The 23,997-nt window shown below is 35.4% G+C and overlaps 1 protein-coding gene across 1 annotated transcript; it reads right to left on the bottom strand.

Moving 5' to 3' along the window:
• Positions 1-510: 510 nt before the first annotated feature.
• Positions 511-1,541, bottom strand: LOC128220149 (uncharacterized). Its single transcript, XM_052928426.1, has 2 exons — positions 1,530-1,541; positions 511-906 (listed from the first exon to the last, which is right to left on the bottom strand). The coding sequence occupies exons 1-2, from the start codon at positions 1,539-1,541 to the stop codon at positions 511-513; spliced, it is 408 nt and encodes a 135-aa protein (XP_052784386.1).
• Positions 1,542-23,997: the final 22,456 nt, after the last annotated feature.

Raw genomic sequence — 23,997 nt, 5'->3', positions numbered from 1 at the left:
GTCATGACAATAGTCACCAAAACTCACTACGGCCTCGTTTAAAGTATACGGTCATGACAATAGTCACCAAAACTCGCTACGGCCTCGTGTACAGTATACGGTCATGACAATAGTCACCAAAACTCGCTACGGCCTCGTTTACAGTATACGGTCATGACAATAGTCACCAAAACTCGCTACGGCCTCGTTTACAGTATACGGTCATGACAGTAGTCACCAAAACTCGCTACGGCCTCGTTTACAGTATACGGTCATGACAATAGTAGAATATTTATTTGTGTGGTATTATTTGTGTGTGTGTGTGGGGGGGGGGGGAGGAATTCGTAAACCATAACTAGATAACCTGTTAGCGTCTGAATCTGGAATGCATTTATAGTTCAGTTGTAACACGAATTCTATCTTGTTAACCAGTCATTATGTTACTTAGTAAGTGAAATTCGCAAGCCATAACTAGATAACCAGAATGATGTACATCTAAAAAAAGGTAGCAGGTGGCAGTTCTGGGCGCTTTCAGGCCTTAGAACGGTCAGTGACAGGAGATGGTAGGGTCAGCGCCTTAGAACGGTCAGTGACAGGAGATGGTGGGGTCAGCGCCTTAGAACGGTCAGTGACAGGAGTTGGTGGGGTCAGCGCTTTAGAACGGTCAGTGACAGGAGATGGTGGGATCAGCGCCTTAGAACGGTCAGTGACAGGAGTTGGTGGGGTCACCGCCTTAGAACGGCCAGTGTCAGGAGTTGGTGGGGTCACCGCCTTAAAACAGTCAGTGACAGGAGTTGGTGGGGTCAGCGCCTTAGAACGGTCAGTGACAGGAGATGGTGGAGTCAGCGCCTTAGAACGGTCAGTGTCAGGAGATGGTGGGGTCAGCGCCTTAGAACGGTCAGGGACAGGAAATGGTGGGGTCAGCGCCTTAGAACGGTCAGTGACAGGAGTTGGGGTGTTTATAGTTAACGAGTATCAAACCTCCCATTTCTTGTCAAGGCATGTATGAAAAAAGTGTTTACACACACTAATCAGTGGGATTGTGTTGTTTTTGTTGATGTTTTTTTTTTTTCACTTTACCTACTTTGTGCAGACAATTAATTGAAACATACATTCGCTCGTATGAGCAGTTAGGTTTAGGCTCAGGTATTCTTTGGCCCTCTTGATCATTAACTTTTAATTATGTAGCGCTCATTTTAATTATGTGGCACTCTAAGGCAGTCTTAATCAGTATTGTTTATATAAGAACCCGTTAATTTATATATAATTTCAAAGGTGTGTAAGCATAAATAACAAATACACATCGTATGATAGTGTAGATTATGCACAGATATAGTTTTTAGCCCTCGTAGATAACGGCACGTGCATTTCATCTATTATTTGAAGTAGAAAAACAATATTGAGATAGAGCACTTGTTTAGCACGTTGTCATGCGGTCCGGTATTGCGACGTGCCACTAAAAAGGCACACACATTGTTTTTTCCAAAAGTTGTGGAAATTATATTATTTCTCGACATACCTCATATAACAGCAAAGAAAAAGATTCTTACAGAAAACATCATTTTTGAGTGTATTGCAGTGAGAAAATCTGCAATTTTAATTCAATGTGGCTCAAAGCGAGCAATATTAATGTCACTTGTGGATTTCTCGCAACTTTCTTTTTCATTAAATCTGTCTCCCGTAGCGATTGATAAATAAATAAAGGCATCGCCACTGAGAAAGCAGCTGTGAAAACGAATGGTTCCGAGCTCTAAGGAAAAACAACAACAACAACAACGATTTTACAACCACCACATAATGAAAAGAAATGATTGAGAGAGTAGCATAATGATTAAGATTGATTTAGAGCGCCGCGTTTTGAAAACAAAAGTGATTTACAGCGCCACATAACAAATACGGAGTGATTTACAGCGCCACATCATGAAAAGAAATATTAAGAGGGTCTCAGAATAAAAAAGAGGGACCAAGATGGCCCAAGAATACCTGAGCCTAAACCGACCTGCTCATACGAAGGAATGTATGATTCAATTTATTGTCTGCAACAAGGTAAAGTTAAACAAAAAACTTCAACAAAAACAACAATCTAAATGGTATTTGTATGTTCCCATTTACTGTATATATGTTGGAACAAAATGTGAGGATAAATACTCCTAAACAATATACACCCACACACCTGTCGCTGACCTTTCCAAGGTGGTGACCCAATCGTGTATTGATACATACATGTGGATGCATGTGTTTGGTCAGTATGTGTTGTTTGAATTGTGTGTCTCTCGTACATTTTTCTTAAACAGGATCTTTTTTTTTATTTCTTGCTTCCAAGATTAACCCTGTCGTTTCATTTGTATTATATTGTGTATTACATTATTAAATAAATTATCCGGTCGACTTCATGTAACATTGCAGAAATTTGACTAAAACAGCGATTAAAAGTATTTTAATATATCATTCTTTAAACCATTTTGGTATTTAACAATGATCCAATGAAACCTATGAAGATAAATACAGAATCATAGACTGAACACGAGACATATAACTTGCAAACCACATATACGCTGTCCGAGATACATACAACTTGCAAACAACGTAGACACCGACCGAGAGACATACAACTTGCAAACAACGCAGACACTGACCGAGAGACATACAACTTGCAAACAACGCAGACACTGACCGAGAGACATACAACTTGCAAACAGCACAGACACTGACCGAGAGACATACAACTTGCAAACAGCACAGACACTGACCGAGAGACATACAACTTGCAAACAGCACAGACACTGACCGAGAGACATACAACTTGCAAACAGCACAGACACTGTCCGTGAGACATACAACTTGCAAACAGCAAGACACTGACCGAGAGACATACAACTTGCAAACAACGTAGACGCTGTCCGAGAGACTTACAACTTGCAAACAGCAAGACACTGTCCGTGAGACATACAACTTGCAAACAACGAAGACGCTGTCCGAGAGACATACAACTTGCAAACAGCAAGACACTGTCCGAGAGACATACAACTTGCAAACAACGTAGACGCTGTCCGAGAGACATACAACTTGCAAACAGCAAGACACTGTCCGAGAGACATACAACTTGCAAACAGCAAGACACTGTCCGTGAGACATACAACTTGCAAACAACGTAGACGCTGTCCGAGAGACATACAACTTGCAAACAACGTAGACGCTGTCCGAGAGACATACAACTTGCAAACAACGTAGACGCTGACCGAGAGACATACAACTTGCAAACAACGTAGACGCTGACAGAGATACATACAACTTGCAAACAACGTAGACACTGTCCGAGAGACATACAACTGGCAAACAACGTAGCCACCGACCGAGAGACATACAACTTGCAAACAACGCAGACACTGGCCGAGAGACATACAACTTGCAAATAACGTAGCCACCGACCGAGAGACATTCAACTTGCAAACAACGTAGACACTGGCCGAGAGACATACAACTTGCAAACAACACAGACACTAACCGAGATATAAACAACTTGCAAACAACACAGACACTGACCGACATATATACAACTTGCAAACAACACAGACACTGACCGAGATATAAACAACTTGCAAACAAAACAGACACTGGCCGAGAGACATACAACTTGCAAACAACGTAGCCACCGACCGAGAGACATACAACTTGCAAACAACGTAGACACTGGCCGAGAGGCATACAATTTGCAAACAACACAGACACTAACCGAGATATAAACAACTTGCAAACAACACAGACACTGACCGACATATATACAACTTGCAAACAACACAGACACTGACCGAGATATAAACAACTTGCAAACAAAACAGACACTGACCGAGATATATACAACTTGCAAACAACACAACATATAACTTCCAAACAACGTAGACACTGGCCGAGAGACATACAACTTACAAACAACGTAGACACTGACCGAGAGACAAACAACTTGCAAACAACGCAGACACTGACCGAGAGACATACAACTTGCAAACAACATAGACGCTGACCGAGAGACTTCAAACTTTGTCCGTTCATCAAAGACTGGATACAACGACTATTTATCATTCTAACATATATCTTTCCGTTATTTATGTTTTTCCTAATTGGGTAAAATAATTTCAAAAGACGCTGAAATACGCCACCTGTTTTTCTAGAATCACAAACGTTACAATTTCTATAATCCGTTCTATATTTGCCCATCTTAGTTTCTGAAAATTTTAAGCTAGTTTATGTGCATAATATGGTGACAGAAAGAAAGATAATTAATATCTAATAAGTGTTATACAGGTCACCGCGTTGGAACGACCAGGACAACAGGAGTTCATGGATGTGAACCACGGACTGTGGCATTGACTGAGGCCATCCTTTAAACTTACCATCTCCCAAACGGCAGTGAACTGTTAAGTTGCTATAATGTATAACTAATCCGATGTCTGGTAAGGGCGCACGTTTTGTCACCAAAATCGTGTTGTTTTTAACAATCATTTTTAAAGAGCACCATAATCAAATATTTCAAGGTATGAAGAAAATACTAGCATTACTTCATAGTTACACTAGTACTTATACTAATAAAACAGTGCTACTAGTAATAAACTCTTCATAAGGCAATGTACTTTAAACATTTCATAGAGGTAATATTTATATCTATACATGTTAAAGTGACACTCTTATTCAAAATCAATACATACACATGTAAAACAAACATAAATTTTGAGTGATAAACTCTCAACTTCTTACTAAATAATGCATTTATGGAAAATATTAATTACTATTAACACGATTACAACCGTGTATTTAATAGCTGAAAACGCAAAAATATTAAATGATTGGTGAATGCTATATGATTTACTGCGATCTACTATGGTCTTATAAGGTAACAACACCATGTTTTCTACACATTTCTTTTAAATTAAACTCAGTATCCGTCATAAGCATCATTGTTTTCAACATTTGTTTATACTTTTTGGTATATTAAAACAATTGTATTAAATATGTTAAATTTTATTTGGGAGTAAGAGAGCATCTTTAATAGTTCATTCATAATTAATTTTGCTTGATGTTGGATTGTTTTAAAGTACTAAGCAAGATAACCCAATGACGTTTTTATTTGTGCTGCATTTTCAGCTTTAAAATTAAAATAGTTATTTTCGTTAAAAAATGAACCTAAGCAAGTAATTAACATCGGCATTGAAAGCAGCGAAAGTAGCACTGAGTCACATGTTGTCTAACAATGTTTTAAGGTAAAAGCTCTAGTTTAATTTCCATTCAAATGTAAAGCTTTAAAATTGTTCTAAATAAAAACGTATGGATAGGGTAATACGGAGTTTTCATAATTATAAAACAATACATCAGTGCACTTTCCTGACATTTAACAGATAAAGGATATCTATCCAGTACTTCAAGAACTGCTGCACTAAGAGTCTGAGGTTTGACACAAAGAAGCTATTTACAAAATTTAAGGTGTAATCTATCAACCATATGAAAACATTGTTCCAAATCATACCTCTCAACCGTACTTGTCAGGTATAGGTGTTTCATGGTAAGCTGTTGTCGACTTTTCCCAAATGTATTTTCTTAGATATTACAAGCATCTTTTGTATTCCTAATTGTGTTTATGTGCTTGTCGCATGCGACCGAAGATGCATGTAGTTGTTCATTTTTTCCACACTGTCTGTATCCAGACCCCATGACCGTGTACAACATGAGTACACCAACTTTTGTCCGTTTTACAGATATTTGTATTTTAATGTATTGTATTTATATCGTTTGAGTGAATGAGAGTAATATTTTCGTTCAGGCCGGTTCATAGGGCGAGTGAAAGTAGAACCATGTCTTTGGTTTGCGTTGGACAACATACACTGCCGTCTTATAAATGTTCAACGAGTGCCTTGATTGCTCTTGAAACTCTTTTGTATGCGGTTGTTTATGTAGAGGATACTGGTCGCTGGCGTTGGTTGTGCTTTGTTCCTTGTAGAATAGGGAATCATAAGTATATGTACCCTTGTGCTCGAACGTCACGATATTACACCTCAACTTTCATTCCTTAATGAACTACCATTCGACAATTGCCAATATATTGTGTTGAACGTCACGATATTACACCTCAACTTTCATTCCTTAAATGAACTACCATTCGGCAATTGGCAATATATTGTGTTGAACGTCACGATATTACACCTCAACTTTCATTCCTTAATGAACTACCATTCGACAATTGCCAATATATTGTGTTGAACGTCACGATATTACAACTCAACTTTCATTCCTTAAATGAACTACCATTCGGCAATTGCCAATATATTGTGTTGAACGTCACGATATTACACCTCAACTTTCATTCCTTAAATGAACTACCATTCGACAATTGCCAATATATTGTGTTGAACGTCACGATATTACACCTCAACTTTCATTCCTTAAATGAACTACCATTCGGACAATTGCAATATATTGCGTTGAACGTCACGATATTACACCTCAACTTTCATTCCTTAAATGAACTACCATTCGACAATTGCAATATATTTGTGTTGAACGTCACGATATTACACCTCAACTTTCATTCCTTAAATGAACTACCATTCGACAATTGCCAATATATTTGTGTTGAACGTCACGATATTACACCTCAACTTTCATTCCTTAAATGAACTACCATTCGGCAATTGCCAGTATATTGTGTTGAACGTCACGATATTACACCTCAACTTTCATTCCTTAAATGAACTACCATTCGACAATTGCCAATATATTGTGTTGAACGTCACGACTATTACACCTCAACTTTCATTCCTTAAATGAACTACCATTCGGCAATTGGCAATATATTGTGTTGAACGTCACGATATTACACCTCAACTTTCATTCCTTAAATGAACTACCATTCGGCAATTGGCAATATATTGTGTTGAACGTCACGATATTACACCTCAACTTTCATTCCTTAAATGAACTACCATTCGACAATTGCCAATATATTGTGTTGAACGTCACGATATTACACCTCAACTTTCATTCCTTAAATGAACTACCATTCGACAATTGGCCAATATATTGTGTTGAACGTCACGATATTACACCTCAACTTTCATTCCTTAAATGAACTACCATTCGACAATTGGCCAATATATTGTGTTGAACGTCACGATATCACAACTCAACTTTCATTCCTTAAATGAACTACCATTCTGACAATTGCCAATATATTGTGTTGAACGTCACGATATTACAACTCAACTTTCATTCCTTAAATGAACTACCATTCGGACAATTGGCCAATATATTGTGTTGAACGTCACGATATTACAACTCAACTTTCATTCCTTAAATGAACTACCATTCGACAATTGCCAATATATTGTGTTGAACGTCACGATATTACAACTCAACTTTCATTCCTTAATGAACTACCATTCGACAATTGGCAATATATTGTGTTGAACGTCACGATATTACAACTCAACTTTCATTCCTTAAATGAACTACCATTCGGCAATTGGCAATATATTGTGTTGAACGTCACGATATTACAACTCAACTTTCATTCCTTAAATGAACTACCATTCGACAATTGGCAATGTATTGTGTTGAACGTCACGATATTACAACTCAACTTTCATTCCTTAAATGAACTACCATTCGACAATTGGCAATAAATTGTGTTGAACGTCACGATATTACAACTCAACTTTCATTCCTTAAATGAACTACCATTCGACAATTGCCAATATATTGTGTTGAACGTCACGATATTACACCTCAACTTTCATTCCTTAAATGAACTACCATTCGGCAATTGCCAATATATTGTGTTGAACGTCACGATATTACACCTCAACTTTCAATCCTTAAATGAACTACCATTCGACAATTGCCAATATATTGTGTTGAACGTCACGATATTACAACTCAACTTTCATTCCTTAAATGAACTACCATTCGACAATTGCCAGTATATTGTGTTGAACGTCACGATATCACAACTCAACTTTCATTCCTTAAATGAACTACCATTCGACAATTGGCAATGTATTGTGTTGAACGTCACGATATTACAACTCAACTTTCATTCCTTAAATGAACTACCATTTGACAATTGGCAATATATTGTGTTGAACGTCACGATATTACACCTCAACTTTCATTCCTTAAATGAACTACCATTCGGACAATTGCCAATATATTGTGTTGAACGTCACGATATTACACCTCAACTTTCATTCCTTAAATGAACTACCATTCGACAATTGCCAATATATTGTGTTGAACGTCACGATATTACAACTCAACTTTCATTCCTTAAATGAACTACCATTCGACAATTGCCAATATATTGTGTTGAACGTCACGATATTACACCTCAACTTTCATTCCTTAAATGAACTACCATTTGACAATTGCCAGTATATTGTGTTGAACGTCACGATATTACAACTCAACTTTCATTCCTTAAATGAACTACCATTCGACAATTGCCAATATATTGTGTTGAACGTCACGATATTACACCTCAACTTTCATTCCTTAATGAACTACCATTTGACAATTGCCAATATATTGTGTTGAACGTCACGATATTACAACTCAACTTTCATTCCTTAAATGAACTACCATTTGACAATTGCCAGTATATTGTGTTGAACGTCACGATATCACAACTCAACTTTCATTCCTTAAATGAACTACCATTCGACAATTGGCAATGTATTGTGTTGAACGTCACGATATTACAACTCAACTTTCATTCCTTAAATGAACTACCATTTGACAATTGCCAATATATTGTGTTGAACGTCACGATATTACAACTCAACTTTCATTCCTTAAATGAACTACCATTTGACAATTGCCAGTATATTGTGTTGAACGTCACGATATTACACCTCAACTTTCATTCCTTAATGAACTACCATTCGACAATTGCCAATATATTGTGTTGAACGTCACGATATTACACCTCAACTTTCATTCCTTAATGAACTACCATTCGGCAATTGGCAATATATTGTGTTGAACGTCACGATATTACACCTCAACTTTCATTCCTTAAATGAACTACCATTCGACAATTGCCAATATATTGTGTTGAACGTCACGATATTACAACTCAACTTTCATTCCTTAAATGAACTACCATTCGACAATTGGCAATATATTGTGTTGAACGTCACGATATTACAACTCAACTTTCATTCCTTAAATGAACTACCATTCGACAATTGCCAATATATTGTGTTGAACGTCACGATATTACAACTCAACTTTCATTCCTTAAATGAACTACCATTCGACAATTGGCAATGTATTGTGTTGAACGTCACGATATCACAACTCAACTTTCATTCCTTAAAGGAACTACCATTCGGCAATTGGCAATATATTGTGTTGAACGTCACGATATTACACCTCAACTTTCATTCCTTAATGAACTACCATTCGGCAATTGCCAATATATTGTGTTGAACGTCACGATATTACAACTCAACTTTCATTCCTTAAATGAACTACCATTTGACAATTGCCAATATATTGTGTTGAACGTCACGATATTACAACTCAACTTTCATTCCTTAAATGAACTACAATTCGGCAATTGCCAATGTATTGTGTTGAACGTCACGATATTAAAACTCAACTTTCATTCCTTAAATGAACTACCATTCGGCAATTGGCAATATATTGTGTTGAACGTCACGATATTACACCTCAACTTTCATTCCTTAAATGAACTACCATTCGGCAATTGGCAATATAATGTGTTGAACGTCACGATATTACAACTCAACTTTCATTCCTTAAATGAACTACCATTCGGCAATTGGCAATATATTGTGTTGAACGTCACGATATCACAACACAACTTTCATTCCTTAAATGAACTACCATTCGACAATTGGCAATATATTGTGTTGAACGTCACGATATTACACCTCAACTTTCATTCCTTAAATGAACTACCATTCGGCAATTGCCAATATATTGTGTTGAACGTCACGATATTACAACTCAACTTTCATTCCTTAAATGAACTACCATTCGGCAATTGGCAATATATTGTGTTGAACGTAACGATATTACACCTCAACTTTCATTCCTTAAATGAACTACCATTCGACAATTGCCAATATATTGTGTTGAACGTCACGATATTACAACTCAACTTTCATTCCTTAAATGAACTACCATTCGGCAATTGGCAATATATTGTGTTGAACGTCACGATATTACACCTCAACTTTCATTCCTTAAATGGACTACCATTCGGCAATTGGCAATATATTGTGTTGAACGTCACGATATTACAACTCAACTTTCATTCCTTAAATGAACTACCATTCGGCAATTGGCAATATATTGTGTTGAACGTCACGATATTACAACTCTACTTTCATTCCTTAAATGAACTACCATTTGACAATTGGCAATATATTGTGTTGAACGTCACGATATTACACCTCAACTTTCATTCCTTAAATGAACTACCATTCGGCAATTGCCAATATATTGTGTTGAACATCACGATATTACACCTCAACTTTCATTCCTTAAATGAACTACCATTCGACAATTGCCAATATATTGTGTTGAACGTCACGATATTACAACTCAACTTTCATTCCTTAAATGAACTACCATTCGACAATTGCCAATATATTGTGTTGAACGTCACGATATTACACCTCAACTTTCATTCCTTAAATGAACTACCATTTGACAATTGCCAGTATATTGTGTTGAACGTCACGATATTACAACTCAACTTTCATTCCTTAAATGAACTACCATTCGACAATTGCCAATATATTGTGTTGAACGTCACGATATTACACCTCAACTTTCATTCCTTAATGAACTACCATTTGACAATTGCCAATATATTGTGTTGAACGTCACGATATTACAACTCAACTTTCATTCCTTAAATGAACTACCATTTGACAATTGCCAGTATATTGTGTTGAACGACACGATATCACAACTTAACTTTCATTCCTTAAATGAACTACCATTCGACAATTGGCAATGTATTGTGTTGAACGTCACGATATTACAACTCAACTTTCATTCCTTAAATGAACTACCATTTGACAATTGCCAATATATTGTGTTGAACGTCACGATATTACAACTCAACTTTCATTCCTTAAATGAACTACCATTTGACAATTGCCAGTATATTGTGTTGAACGTCACGATATTACACCTCAACTTTCAATCCTTAATGAACTACCATTCGACAATTGCCAATATATTGTGTTGAACGTCACGATATTACACCTCAACTTTCATTCCTTAATGAACTACCATTCGGCAATTGGCAATATATTGTGTTGAACGTCACGATATTACACCTCAACTTTCATTCCTTAAATGAACTACCATTCGACAATTGCCAATATATTGTGTTGAACGTCACGATATTACAACTCAACTTTCATTCCTTAAATGAACTACCATTCGACAATTGCCAATATATTGTGTTGAACGTCACGATATTACAACTCAACTTTCATTCCTTAAATGAACTACCATTCGACAATTGCCAATATATTGTGTTGAACGTCACGATATTACAACTCAACTTTCATTCCTTTAATGAACTACCATTCGACAATTGGCAATGTATTGTGTTGAACGTCACGATATCACAACTCAACTTTCATTCCTTAAAGGAACTACCATTCGGCAATTGGCAATATATTGTGTTGAACGTCACGATATTACACCTCAACTTTCATTCCTTAATGAACTACCATTCGGCAATTGCCAATATATTGTGTTGAACGTCACGATATTACAACTCAACTTTCATTCCTTAAATGAACTACCATTTGACAATTGCTAATATATTGTGTTGAACGTCACGATATTACACCTCAACTTTCATTCCTTAAATGAACTACAATTCGGCAATTGCCAATGTATTGTGTTGAACGTCACGATATTAAAACTCAACTTTCATTCCTTAAATGAACTACCATTCGGCAATTGGCAATATATTGTGTTGAACGTCACGATATTACACCTCAACTTTCATTCCTTAAATGAACTACCATTCGGCAATTGGCAATATAATGTGTTGAACGTCACGATATTACAACTCAACTTTCATTCCTTAAATGAACTACCAATCGGCAATTGGCAATATATTGTGTTGAACGTCACGATATCACAACACAACTTTCATTCCTTAAATGAACTACCATTCGACAATTGGCAATATATTGTGTTGAACGTCACGATATTACACCTCAACTTCCATTCCTTAAATGAACTACCATTCGGCAATTGCCAATATATTGTGTTGAACGTCACGATATTACAACTCAACTTTCATTCCTTAAATGAACTACCATTCGGCAATTGGCAATATATTGTGTTGAACGTAACGATATTACACCTCAACTTTCATTCCTTAAATGAACTACCATTCGACAATTGGCAATATATTGTGTTGAACGTCACGATATTACAACTCAACTTTCATTCCTTAAATGAACTACCATTCGGCAATTGGCAATATATTGTGTTGAACGTCACGATATTACACCTCAACTTTCATTCCTTAAATGGACTACCATTCGGCAATTGGCAATATATTGTGTTGAACGTCACGATATTACAACTCAACTTTCATTCCTTAAATGAACTACCATTCGGCAATTGGCAATATATTGTGTTGAACGTCACGATATTACACCTCAACTTTCATTCCTTAAATGAACTACCATTCGGCAATTGCCAATATATTGTGTTGAACGTCACGATATTACAACTCAACTTTCATTCCTTAAATGAACTACCATTCGGCAATTGGCAATATATTGTGTTGAACGTCACGATATCACAACACAACTTTCATTCCTTAAATGAACTACCATTCGGCAATTGGCAATATATTGTGTTGAACGTCACGATATTACACCTCAACTTTCATTCCTTAAATGAACTACCATTCGACAATTGCCAATATATTGTGTTGAACGTCACGATATTACAACTCAACTTTCATTCCTTAAATGAACTACCATTCGACAATTGCCAATATATTGTGTTGAACGTCACGATATTACACCTCAACATTCATTCCTTAAATAAACTACCATTCGGCAATTGCCAAAATATTGTGTTGAACGTCACGATATTACAACTCAACTTTCATTCCTTAAATGAACTACCATTCGACAATTGGCAATATATTGTGTTGAACGTCACGATATTACAACTCAACTTTCATTCCTTAAATGAACTACCATTCGACAATTGGTAATGTATTGTGTTGAACGTCACGATATCCCAACTCAACTTTCATTCCTTAAAGGAACTACCATTCGACAATTGCCAATATATTGTGTTGAACGTCACGATATTACACCTCAACTTTCATTCCTTAAATGAACTACCATTCGACAATTGCCAATATATTGTGTTGAACGTCACGATATTACACCTCAACTTTCATTCCTTAAAGGAACTACCATTCGACAATTGCCAATATATTGTGTTGAACGTCACGATATTACAACTCAACTTTCATTCCTTAATGAACTACCATTCGACAATTGCCAATATATTGTGTTGAACGTCACGATATTACAACTCAACTTTCATTCCTTAAATGAACTACCATTCGGCAATTGCCAGTATATTGTGTTGAACGTCACGATATTACAACTCAACTTTCATTCCTTAATGAACTACCATTCGACTATTGCCAATATATTGTGTTGAACGTCACGATATTACAACTCAACTTTCCTTCCTTAATGAACTACCATTCGACAATTGCCAGTATATTGTGTTGAACGTCACGATATTACAACTCAACTTTCATTCCTTAATGAACTACCATTCGACAATTGCCAATATATTGTGTTGAACGTCACGATATTACACCTCAACTTTCATTCCTTAAATGAACTACCATTCGACAATTGCCAATATATTGTGTTGAACGTCACGATATTACACCTCAACTTTCATTCCTTAAATGAACTACCATTCGGCAATTGCCAGTATATTGTGTTGAACGTCACGATATTACAACTCAACTTTCATTCCTTAAATGAACTACCATTCGGCAATTGGCAGTATATTGTGTTGAACGTAACGATATTACACCTCAACTTTTATTCCTTAAATGAACTACCATTCGACAATTGCCAATATATTGTGTTGAACGTCACGATATTACACCTCAACTTTCATTCCTTAAATGAACTACCATTCGACAATTGCCAATATATTGTGTTGAACGTCACGATATTACACCTCAACTTTCATTCCTTAATGAACTACCATTCGACAATTGGCAATATATTGTGTTGAACGTCACGATATTACACCTCAACTTTCATTCCTTAAATGAACTACCATTCGACAATTGCCAATATATTGTGTTGAACGTCACGATATTACAACTCAACTTTCATTCCTTAAATGAACTACCATTCGACAATTGCCAGTATATTGTGTTGAACGTCACGATATTTCAACTCAACTTTCATTCCTTAATGAACTACCATTCGACAATTGGCAATGTATTGTGTTGAACGTCACGATATTACAACTCAACTTTCATTCCTTAAATGAACTACCATTTGACAATTGCCAGTATATTGTGTTGAACGTCACGATATTACAACTCAACTTTCATTCCTTAAATGAACGACCATTCGGCAATTGGCAATGTATTGTGTTGAACGTCACGATATTACAACTCAACTTTCATTCCTTAAATGAACTACCATTCGACAATTGCCAATATATTGTGTTGAACGTCACGATATTACAACTCAACTTTCATTCCTTAAATGAACTACCATTCGACAATTGCCAGTATATTGTGTTGAACGTCACGATATTACACCTCAACTTTCATTCCTTAAATGAACTACCATTCGACAATTGCCAATATATTGTGTTGAACGTCACGATATTACAACTCAACTTTCATTCCTTAAATGAACTACCATTCGGCAATTGGCAATATATTGTGTTGAACGTCACGATATTACAACTCAACTTTCATTCCTTAAATGAACTACCATTCGGCAATTGCCAGTATATTGTGTTGAACGTCACGATATTAAACCTCAACTTTCAATCCTTAAATGAACTACCATTCGACAATTGCCATATATTGTGTTGAACGTCACGATATTACAACTCAACTTTCATTCCTTAAATGAACTACCATTCGGCAATTGCCAATATATTGTGTTGAACGTCACGATATTACAACTCAACTTTCATTCCTTAAATGAACTACCATTCGACAATTGCCAATATATTGTGTTGAACGTCACGATATTACACCTCAACTTTCATTCCTTAAATGAACTACCATTCGACAATTGCCAATATATTGTGTTGAACGTCACGATATTACAACTCAACTTTCATTCCTTAAATGAACTACCATTCGACAATTGCAATATATTGTGTTGAACGTCACGATATTACAACCTCAACTTTCATTCCTTAAATGAACTACCATTCGGACAATTGCCAATATATTGTGTTGAACGTCACGATATTACACCTCAACTTTCATTCCTTAAATGAACTACCATTCGACAATTGCCAGTATATTGTGTTGAACGTCACGATATTACAACTCAACTTTCATTCCTTAAATGAACTACCATTCGACAATTGCCAATATATTGTGTTGAACGTCACGATATTACACCTCAACTTTCATTCCTTAAATGAACTACCATTTGACAATTGCCAGTATATTGTGTTGAACGTCACGATATTACAACTCAACTTTCATTCCTTAAATGAACTACCATTCGACAATTGCCAATATATTGTGTTGAACGTCACGATATCACAACTCAACTTTCATTCCTTAAATGAACTACCATTTCGACAATTGGCCAATATATTGTGTTGAACGTCACGATATTACAACTCAACTTTCATTCCTTAAATGAACTACCATTTGACAATTGCCAGTATATTGTGTTGAACGTCACGATATTACAACTCAACTTTCATTCCTTAAATGAACTACCATTCGGCAATTGGCAATGTATTGTGTTGAACGTCACGATATTACAACTCAACTTTCATTCCTTAAATGAACTACCATTCGACAATTGCCAATATATTGTGTTGAACGTCACGATATTACACCTCAACTTTCATTCCTTAAATGAACTACCATTCGGACAATTGGCAATATATTGTGTTGAACGTCACGATATTACACCTCAACTTTCATTCCTTAAATGAACTACCATTCGACAATTGCCAATATATTGTGTTGAACGTCACGATATTACACCTCAACTTTCATTCCTTAAATGAACTACCATTCGGACAATTGGCCAATATATTGTGTTGAACGTCACGATATTACAACTCAACTTTCATTCCTTAAATGAACTACCATTCGACAATTGCCAATATATTGTGTTGAACGTCACGATATTACAACTCAACTTTCATTCCTTAAATGAACTACCATTCGACAATTGGCCAATATATTGTGTTGAACGTCACGATATTACAACTCAACTTTCATTCCTTAAATGAACTACCATTCGGCAATTGGCAATATATTGTGTTGAACGTCACGATATTACACCTCAACTTTCATTCCTTAAATGAACTACCATTCGACAATTGGCAATATATTGTGTTGAACGTCACGATATTACAACTCAACTTTCATTCCTTAAATGAACTACCATTCGGCAATTGCCAATATATTGTGTTGAACGTCACGATATTACACCTCAACTTTCATTCCTTAAATGAACTACCATTCGGCAATTGCCAATATATTGTGTTGAACGTCACGATATTACAACTCAACTTTCATTCCTTAAATGAACTACCATTCGGCAATTGGCAATATATTGTGTTGAACGTCACGATATTACAACTCAACTTTCATTCCTTAAATGAACTACCATTCGGCAATTGCAATATATTGTGTTGAACGTCACGATATTACAACTCAACTTTCATTCCTTAAATGAACTACCATTCGGCAATTGGCAATATATTGTGTTGAACGTCACGATATTACACCTCAACTTTCATTCCTTAAATGAACTACCATTCGGCAATTGGCCAATATATTGTGTTGAACGTCACGATATTACAACTCAACTTTCATTCCTTAAATGAACTACCATTCGGCAATTGCAATATATTGTGTTGAACGTCACGATATTACAACCTCAACTTTCATTCCTTAAATGAACTACCATTCGACAATTGCCAGATATATTGTGTTGAACGTCACGATATTACAACCTCAACTTTCATTCCTTAAATGAACTACCATTCGGCAATTGGCCAATATATTGTGTTGAACGTCACGATATTACACCTCAACTTTCATTCCTTAAATGAACTACCATTCGACAATTGCCAATATATTGTGTTGAACGTCACGATATTACACCTCAACTTTCATTCCTTAAATGAACTACCATTCGACAATTGCCAATATATTGTGTTGAACGTCACGATATTACAACTCAACTTTCATTCCTTAAATGAACTACCATTCGACAATTGCAATATATTGTGTTGAACGTCACGATATTACAACTCAACTTTCATTCCTTAAATGAACTACCATTCGACAATTGGCAATGTATTGTGTTGAACGTCACGATATTACAACTCAACTTTCATTCCTTAAATGAACTACCATTCGACAATTGCCAATATATTGTGTTGAACGTCACGATATTACAACTCAACTTTCATTCCTTAAATGAACTACCATTCGGACAATTGGCCAATATATTGTGTTGAACGTCACGATATTACAACTCAACTTTCATTCCTTAAATGAACTACCATTCGACAATTGGCAATGTATTGTGTTGAACGTCACGATATTACAACTCAACTTTCATTCCTTAAATGAACTACCATTCGACAATTGCCAATATATTGTGTTGAACGTCACGATATTACAACTCAACTTTCATTCCTTAAATGAACTACCATTCGGCAATTGGCAATATATTGTGTTGAACGTCACGATATTACAACTCAACTTTCATTCCTTAAATGAACTACCATTCGGACAATTGCCAATATATTGTGTTGAACGTCACGATATTACAACTCAACTTTCATTCCTTAAATGAACTACCATTCGACAATTGGCAATATATTGTGTTGAACGTCACGATATTACAACTCAACTTTCATTCCTTAAATGAACTACCATTCGACAATTGCCAATATATTGTGTTGAACGTCACGATATTACAACTCAACTTTCATTCCTTAATGAACTACCATTCGACAATTGGCAATGTATTGTGTTGAACGTCACGATATTACAACTCAACTTTCATTCCTTAAATGAACTACCATTCGACAATTGGCAATATATTGTGTTGAACGTCACGATATTACAACTCAACTTTCATTCCTTAAATGAACTACCATTCGACAATTGGCAATATATTGTGTTGAACGTCACGATATTACAACTCAACTTTCATTCCTTAAATGAACTACCATTCGACAATTGGCAATATATTGTGTTGAACGTCACGATATTACAACTCAACTTTCATTCCTTAAATGAACTACCATTCGACAATTGGCAATATATTGTGTTGAACGTCACGATATTACAACTCAACTTTCATTCCTTAAATGAACTACCATTCGACAATTGGCAATATATTGTGTTGAACGTCACGATATTACAACTCAACTTTCATTCCTTAAATGAACTACCATTCGGCAATTGGCAATATATTGTGTTGAACGTCACGATATTACACCTCAACTTTCATTCCTTAAATGAACTACCATTCGACAATTGGCAATATATTGTGTTGAACGTCACGATATTACAACTCAACTTTCATTCCTTAAATGAACTACCATTCGACAATTGGCAATATATTGTGTTGAACGTCACGATATTACACCTCAACTTTCATTCCTTAATGAACTACCATTTGACAATTGGCAATATATTGTGTTGAACGTCACGATATTACAACTCAACTTTCATTCCTTAAATGAACTACCATTCGACAATTGGCAATATATTGTGTTGAACGTCACGATATTACAACTCAACTTTCATTCCTTAATGAACTACCATTCGACAATTGGCAATATATTGTGTTGAACGTCACGATATTACAACTCAACTTTCATTCCTTAAATGAACTACCATTCGACAATTGGCAATATATTGTGTTGAACGTCACGATATTACAACTCAACTTTCATTCCTTAAATGAACTACCATTCGACAATTGGCAATATATTGTGTTGAACGTCACGATATTACAACTCAACTTTCATTCCTTAAATGAACTACCATTCGACAATTGGCAATATATTGTGTTGAACGTCACGATATTACAACTCAACTTTCATTCCTTAATGAACTACCATTCGACAATTGGCAATATATTGTGTTGAACGTCACGATATTACAACTCAACTTTCATTCCTTAAATGAACTACCATTCGACAATTGGCAATATATTGTGTTGAACGTCACGATATTACACCTCAACTTTCATTTCCTTAAATGAACTACCATTCGACAATTGCCAATATATTGTGTTGAACGTCACGATATTACAACTCAACTTTCATTCCTTAATGAACTACCATTCGACAATTGCCAATATATTGTGTTGAACGTCACGATATTACAACTCAACTTTCATTCCTTAAATGAACTACCATTCGACAATTGCCAATATATTGTGTTGAACGTCACGATATTACAACTCAACTTTCATTCCTTAAATGAACTACCATTCGACAATTGCCAATATATTGTGTTGAACGTCACGATATTACACCTCAACTTTCATTCCTTAAATGAACTACCATTCGACAATTGCCAATATATTGTGTTGAACGTCACGATATTACAACTCAACTTTCATTCCTTAAATGAACTACCATTCGACAATTGCCAGTATATTGTGTTGAACGTCACGATATTACAACTCAACTTTCATTCCTTAAATGAACTACCATTCGACAATTGCTAGTATATTGTGTTGAACGTCACGATATTACACCTCAACTTTCATTCCTTAAATGAACTACCATTCGACAATTGGCAATGTATTGTGTTGAACGTCACGATATTACAACTCAACTTTCATTCCTTAAATGAACTACCATTCGGCAATTGGCAATATATTGTGTTGAACGTCACGATATTACAACTCAACTTTCATTCCTTAAATGAACTACCATTCGGCAATTGGCAATATATTGTGTTGAACGTCACGATATTACACCTCAACTTTCATTCCTTAAATGAACTACCATTCGACAATTGCCAATATATTGTGTTGAACGTCACGATATTACAACTCAACTTTCATTCCTTAATGAACTACCATTCGACAATTGCCAATATATTGTGTTGAACGTCACGATATTACACCTCAACTTTCATTCCTTAAATGAACTACCATTCGGCAATTGCCAATATATTGTGTTGAACGTCACGATATTACACCTCAACTTTCATTCCTTAAATGAACTACCATTCGACAATTGGCAATATATTGTGTTGAACGTCACGATATTACACCTCAACTTTCATTCCTTAAATGAACTACCATTCGACAATTGGCAATATATTGTGTTGAACGTCACGATATTACACCTCAACTTTCATTCCTTAAATGAACTACCATTCGACAATTGGCAATATATTGTGTTGAACGTCACGATATTACACCTCAACTTTCATTCCTTAAATGAACTACCATTCGACAATTGGCAATATATTGTGTTGAACGTCACGATATTACACCTCAACTTTCATTCCTTAAATGAACTACCATTCGACAATTGGCAATATATTGTGTTGAACGTCACGATATTACACCTCAACTTTCATTCCTTAAATGAACTACCATTCGACAATTGCCAATATATTGTGTTGAACGTCACGATATTACACCTCAACTTTCATTCCTTAAATGAACTACCATTCGGCAATTGGCAATATATTGTGTTGAACGTCACGATATTACACCTCAACTTTCATTCCTTAAATGAACTACCATTCGGCAATTGGCCAATATATTGTGTTGAACGTCACGATATTACACCTCAACTTTCATTCCTTAAATGAACTACCATTCGACAATTGCCAATATATTGTGTTGAACGTCACGATATTACAACTCAACTTTCATTCCTTAAATGAACTACCATTCGACAATTGCCAATATATTGTGTTGAACGTCACGATATTACACCTCAACTTTCATTCCTTAAATGAACTACCATTCGACAATTGCCAATATATTGTGTTGAACGTCACGATATTACACCTCAACTTTCATTCCTTAAATGAACTACCATTCGACAATTGCCAATATATTGTGTTGAACGTCACGATATTACAACTCAACTTTCATTCCTTAAATGAACTACCATTCGACAATTGGCAATATATTGTGTTGAACGTCACGATATTACACCTCAACTTTCATTCCTTAATGAACTACCATTCGACAATTGGCGATATATTGTGTTGAACGTCACGATATTACACCTCAACTTTCATTCCTCAAATGAACTACCATTCGACAATTGCCAATATATTGTGTTGAACGTCACGATATTACACCTCAACTTTCATTCCTTAATGAACTACCATTCGACAATTGCCAATATATTGTGTTGAACGTCACGATATTACAACTCAACTTTCATTCCTCAAATGAACTACCATTCGACAATTGCCAATATATTGTGTTGAACGTCACGATATTACACCTCAACTTTCATTCCTTAAATGAACTACCATTCGACAATTGCCAATATATTGTGTTGAACGTCACGATATTACACCTCAACTTTCATTCCTTAAATGAACTACCATTCGGCAATTGCCAATATATTGTGTTGAACGTCACGATATTACACCTCAACTTTCATTCCTTAAATGAACTACCATTCGGCAATTGCCAATATATTGTGTTGAACGTCACGATATTACAACTCAACTTTCATTCCTTAAATGAACTACCATTCGACAATTGGCAATATATTGTGTTGAACGTCACGATATTACAACTCAACTTTCATTCCTTAAATGAACTACCATTCGACAATTGCCAATATATTGTGTTGAACGTCACGATATTACACCTCAACTTTCATTCCTTAAATGAACTACCATTCGACAATTGCCAATATATTGTGTTGAACGTCACGATATTACAACTCAACTTTCATTCCTTAAATGAACTACCATTCGACAATTGGCAATATATTGTGTTGAACGTCACGATATTACAACTCAACTTTCATTCCTTAAATGAACTACCATTCGACAATTGCCAATATATTGTGTTGAACGTCACGATATTACACCTCAACTTTCATTCCTTAATGAACTACCATTCGACAATTGCCAATATATTGTGTTGAACGTCACGATATTACACCTCAACTTTCATTCCTTAAATGAACTACCATTCGACAATTGCCAATATATTGTGTTGAACGTCACGATATTACACCTCAACTTTCATTCCTTAATGAACTACCATTCGACAATTGCCAATATATTGTGTTGAACGTCACGATATTACACCTCAACTTTCATTCCTTAAATGAACTACCATTCGACAATTGCCAATATATTGTGTTGAACGTCACGATATTACACCTCAACTTTCATTCCTTAAATGAACTACCATTCGACAATTGCCAATATATTGTGTTGAACGTCACGATATTACACCTCAACTTTCATTCCTTAATGAACTACCATTCGACAATTGCCAATATATTGTGTTGAACACAACATCTTGGGATATGTTTGATTCTCGAATCCTCGCGTAACAATATACATGTATATTGAAATTTTGTTTATCTTCTTATTGTTTGTATTGTGACCCATAAAAACTTAGAAAACATAGAAAGTGTAAATTTATTATATTTTAAATGGATTGTTGTCATTAGTGTGTCAATTTTACGTTTAAAAGTGTTTTGAAGTTGTTGATTTTTTCCCGCGTTATTGTGACGTAAGTTGATACACTTTTTCCGGTTACGGTAGGGTCGTCTATTTACAGAATGGGTGAGAAAGAATTACTGTTAGGTTTTCTTAAATGAAATGAAGTAATTTTTTTTAACAATTCTTGTATAAAATAATAAACTATTGGTGTAAATATAAGTAATGAATTGTGTGGTTGATGTCATTATCACGAATATTCGGACTCCACAAACTTTACCTACCCCGTGCGTTCATTCCCCGAAAATGACATCAATCCCGCAATTCATTCCTGAAATACTCGTTCTGGAACATGCATCTGTAAGATTTGAAGTCGCGGTTTTAACTGTCGGGCTGTCTTTTTAAATTCAGACATTTTTTTTCAGCACTTATCTATCATTATAAAAGTATAGCCAAACAATTTCAGACCAGTATAAGGCTTACAAACTACACATGTTGTATATGAACATTATATTATTAAAAATATAGGAATTCTATGAAATACAGATACAATTCTGTCAAAGACTGTGAATGTTACGTTTCCTCGTCTTTAGACTAAGTAAGAAGTCAGAGTTTTCTGTTCGTTATTAGGCAAAATAAAAAAAAAGAATTAATCCAGCTTTAATGCATGAAAACAACTAATTAAACAAAAAATATATTAATTTAAAAAAAAATGGTTTAAACTTGACTTAATTGGCTTTCTAGACTACTGTCACTCTTAAAATTTTATTCCGTTTAAATCATAGATTATTCAAAGTGTACCATATACATCTAAGGTTTAAGATATAGGTAAGATAAAAAGCCACTAGGCTTAAAAATATCACAAACTTCAATGTATATAAAGTATATCATTTATTGAATTAACTAAATACATCTGGACAAAATAAACGAATGCAATTAAACAACCAAAGGTACACTATTCAGTACAATGATACCCCTTGACTTTCAAAAGTATCAATTTTCTTTTCACCCTTGTCATTTAGTCTGTCATAAACGAGTGAAGGGTC

The sequence above is a fragment of the Mya arenaria genome, chromosome 15, assembly GCF_026914265.1.
Source record: "Mya arenaria isolate MELC-2E11 chromosome 15, ASM2691426v1".
NCBI lineage: Eukaryota > Metazoa > Mollusca > Bivalvia > Myida > Myidae > Mya > Mya arenaria.
The sequence above is the reverse complement of the archived record's forward strand: the minus strand, read 5'-3'. Positions and strand labels throughout refer to the sequence as shown.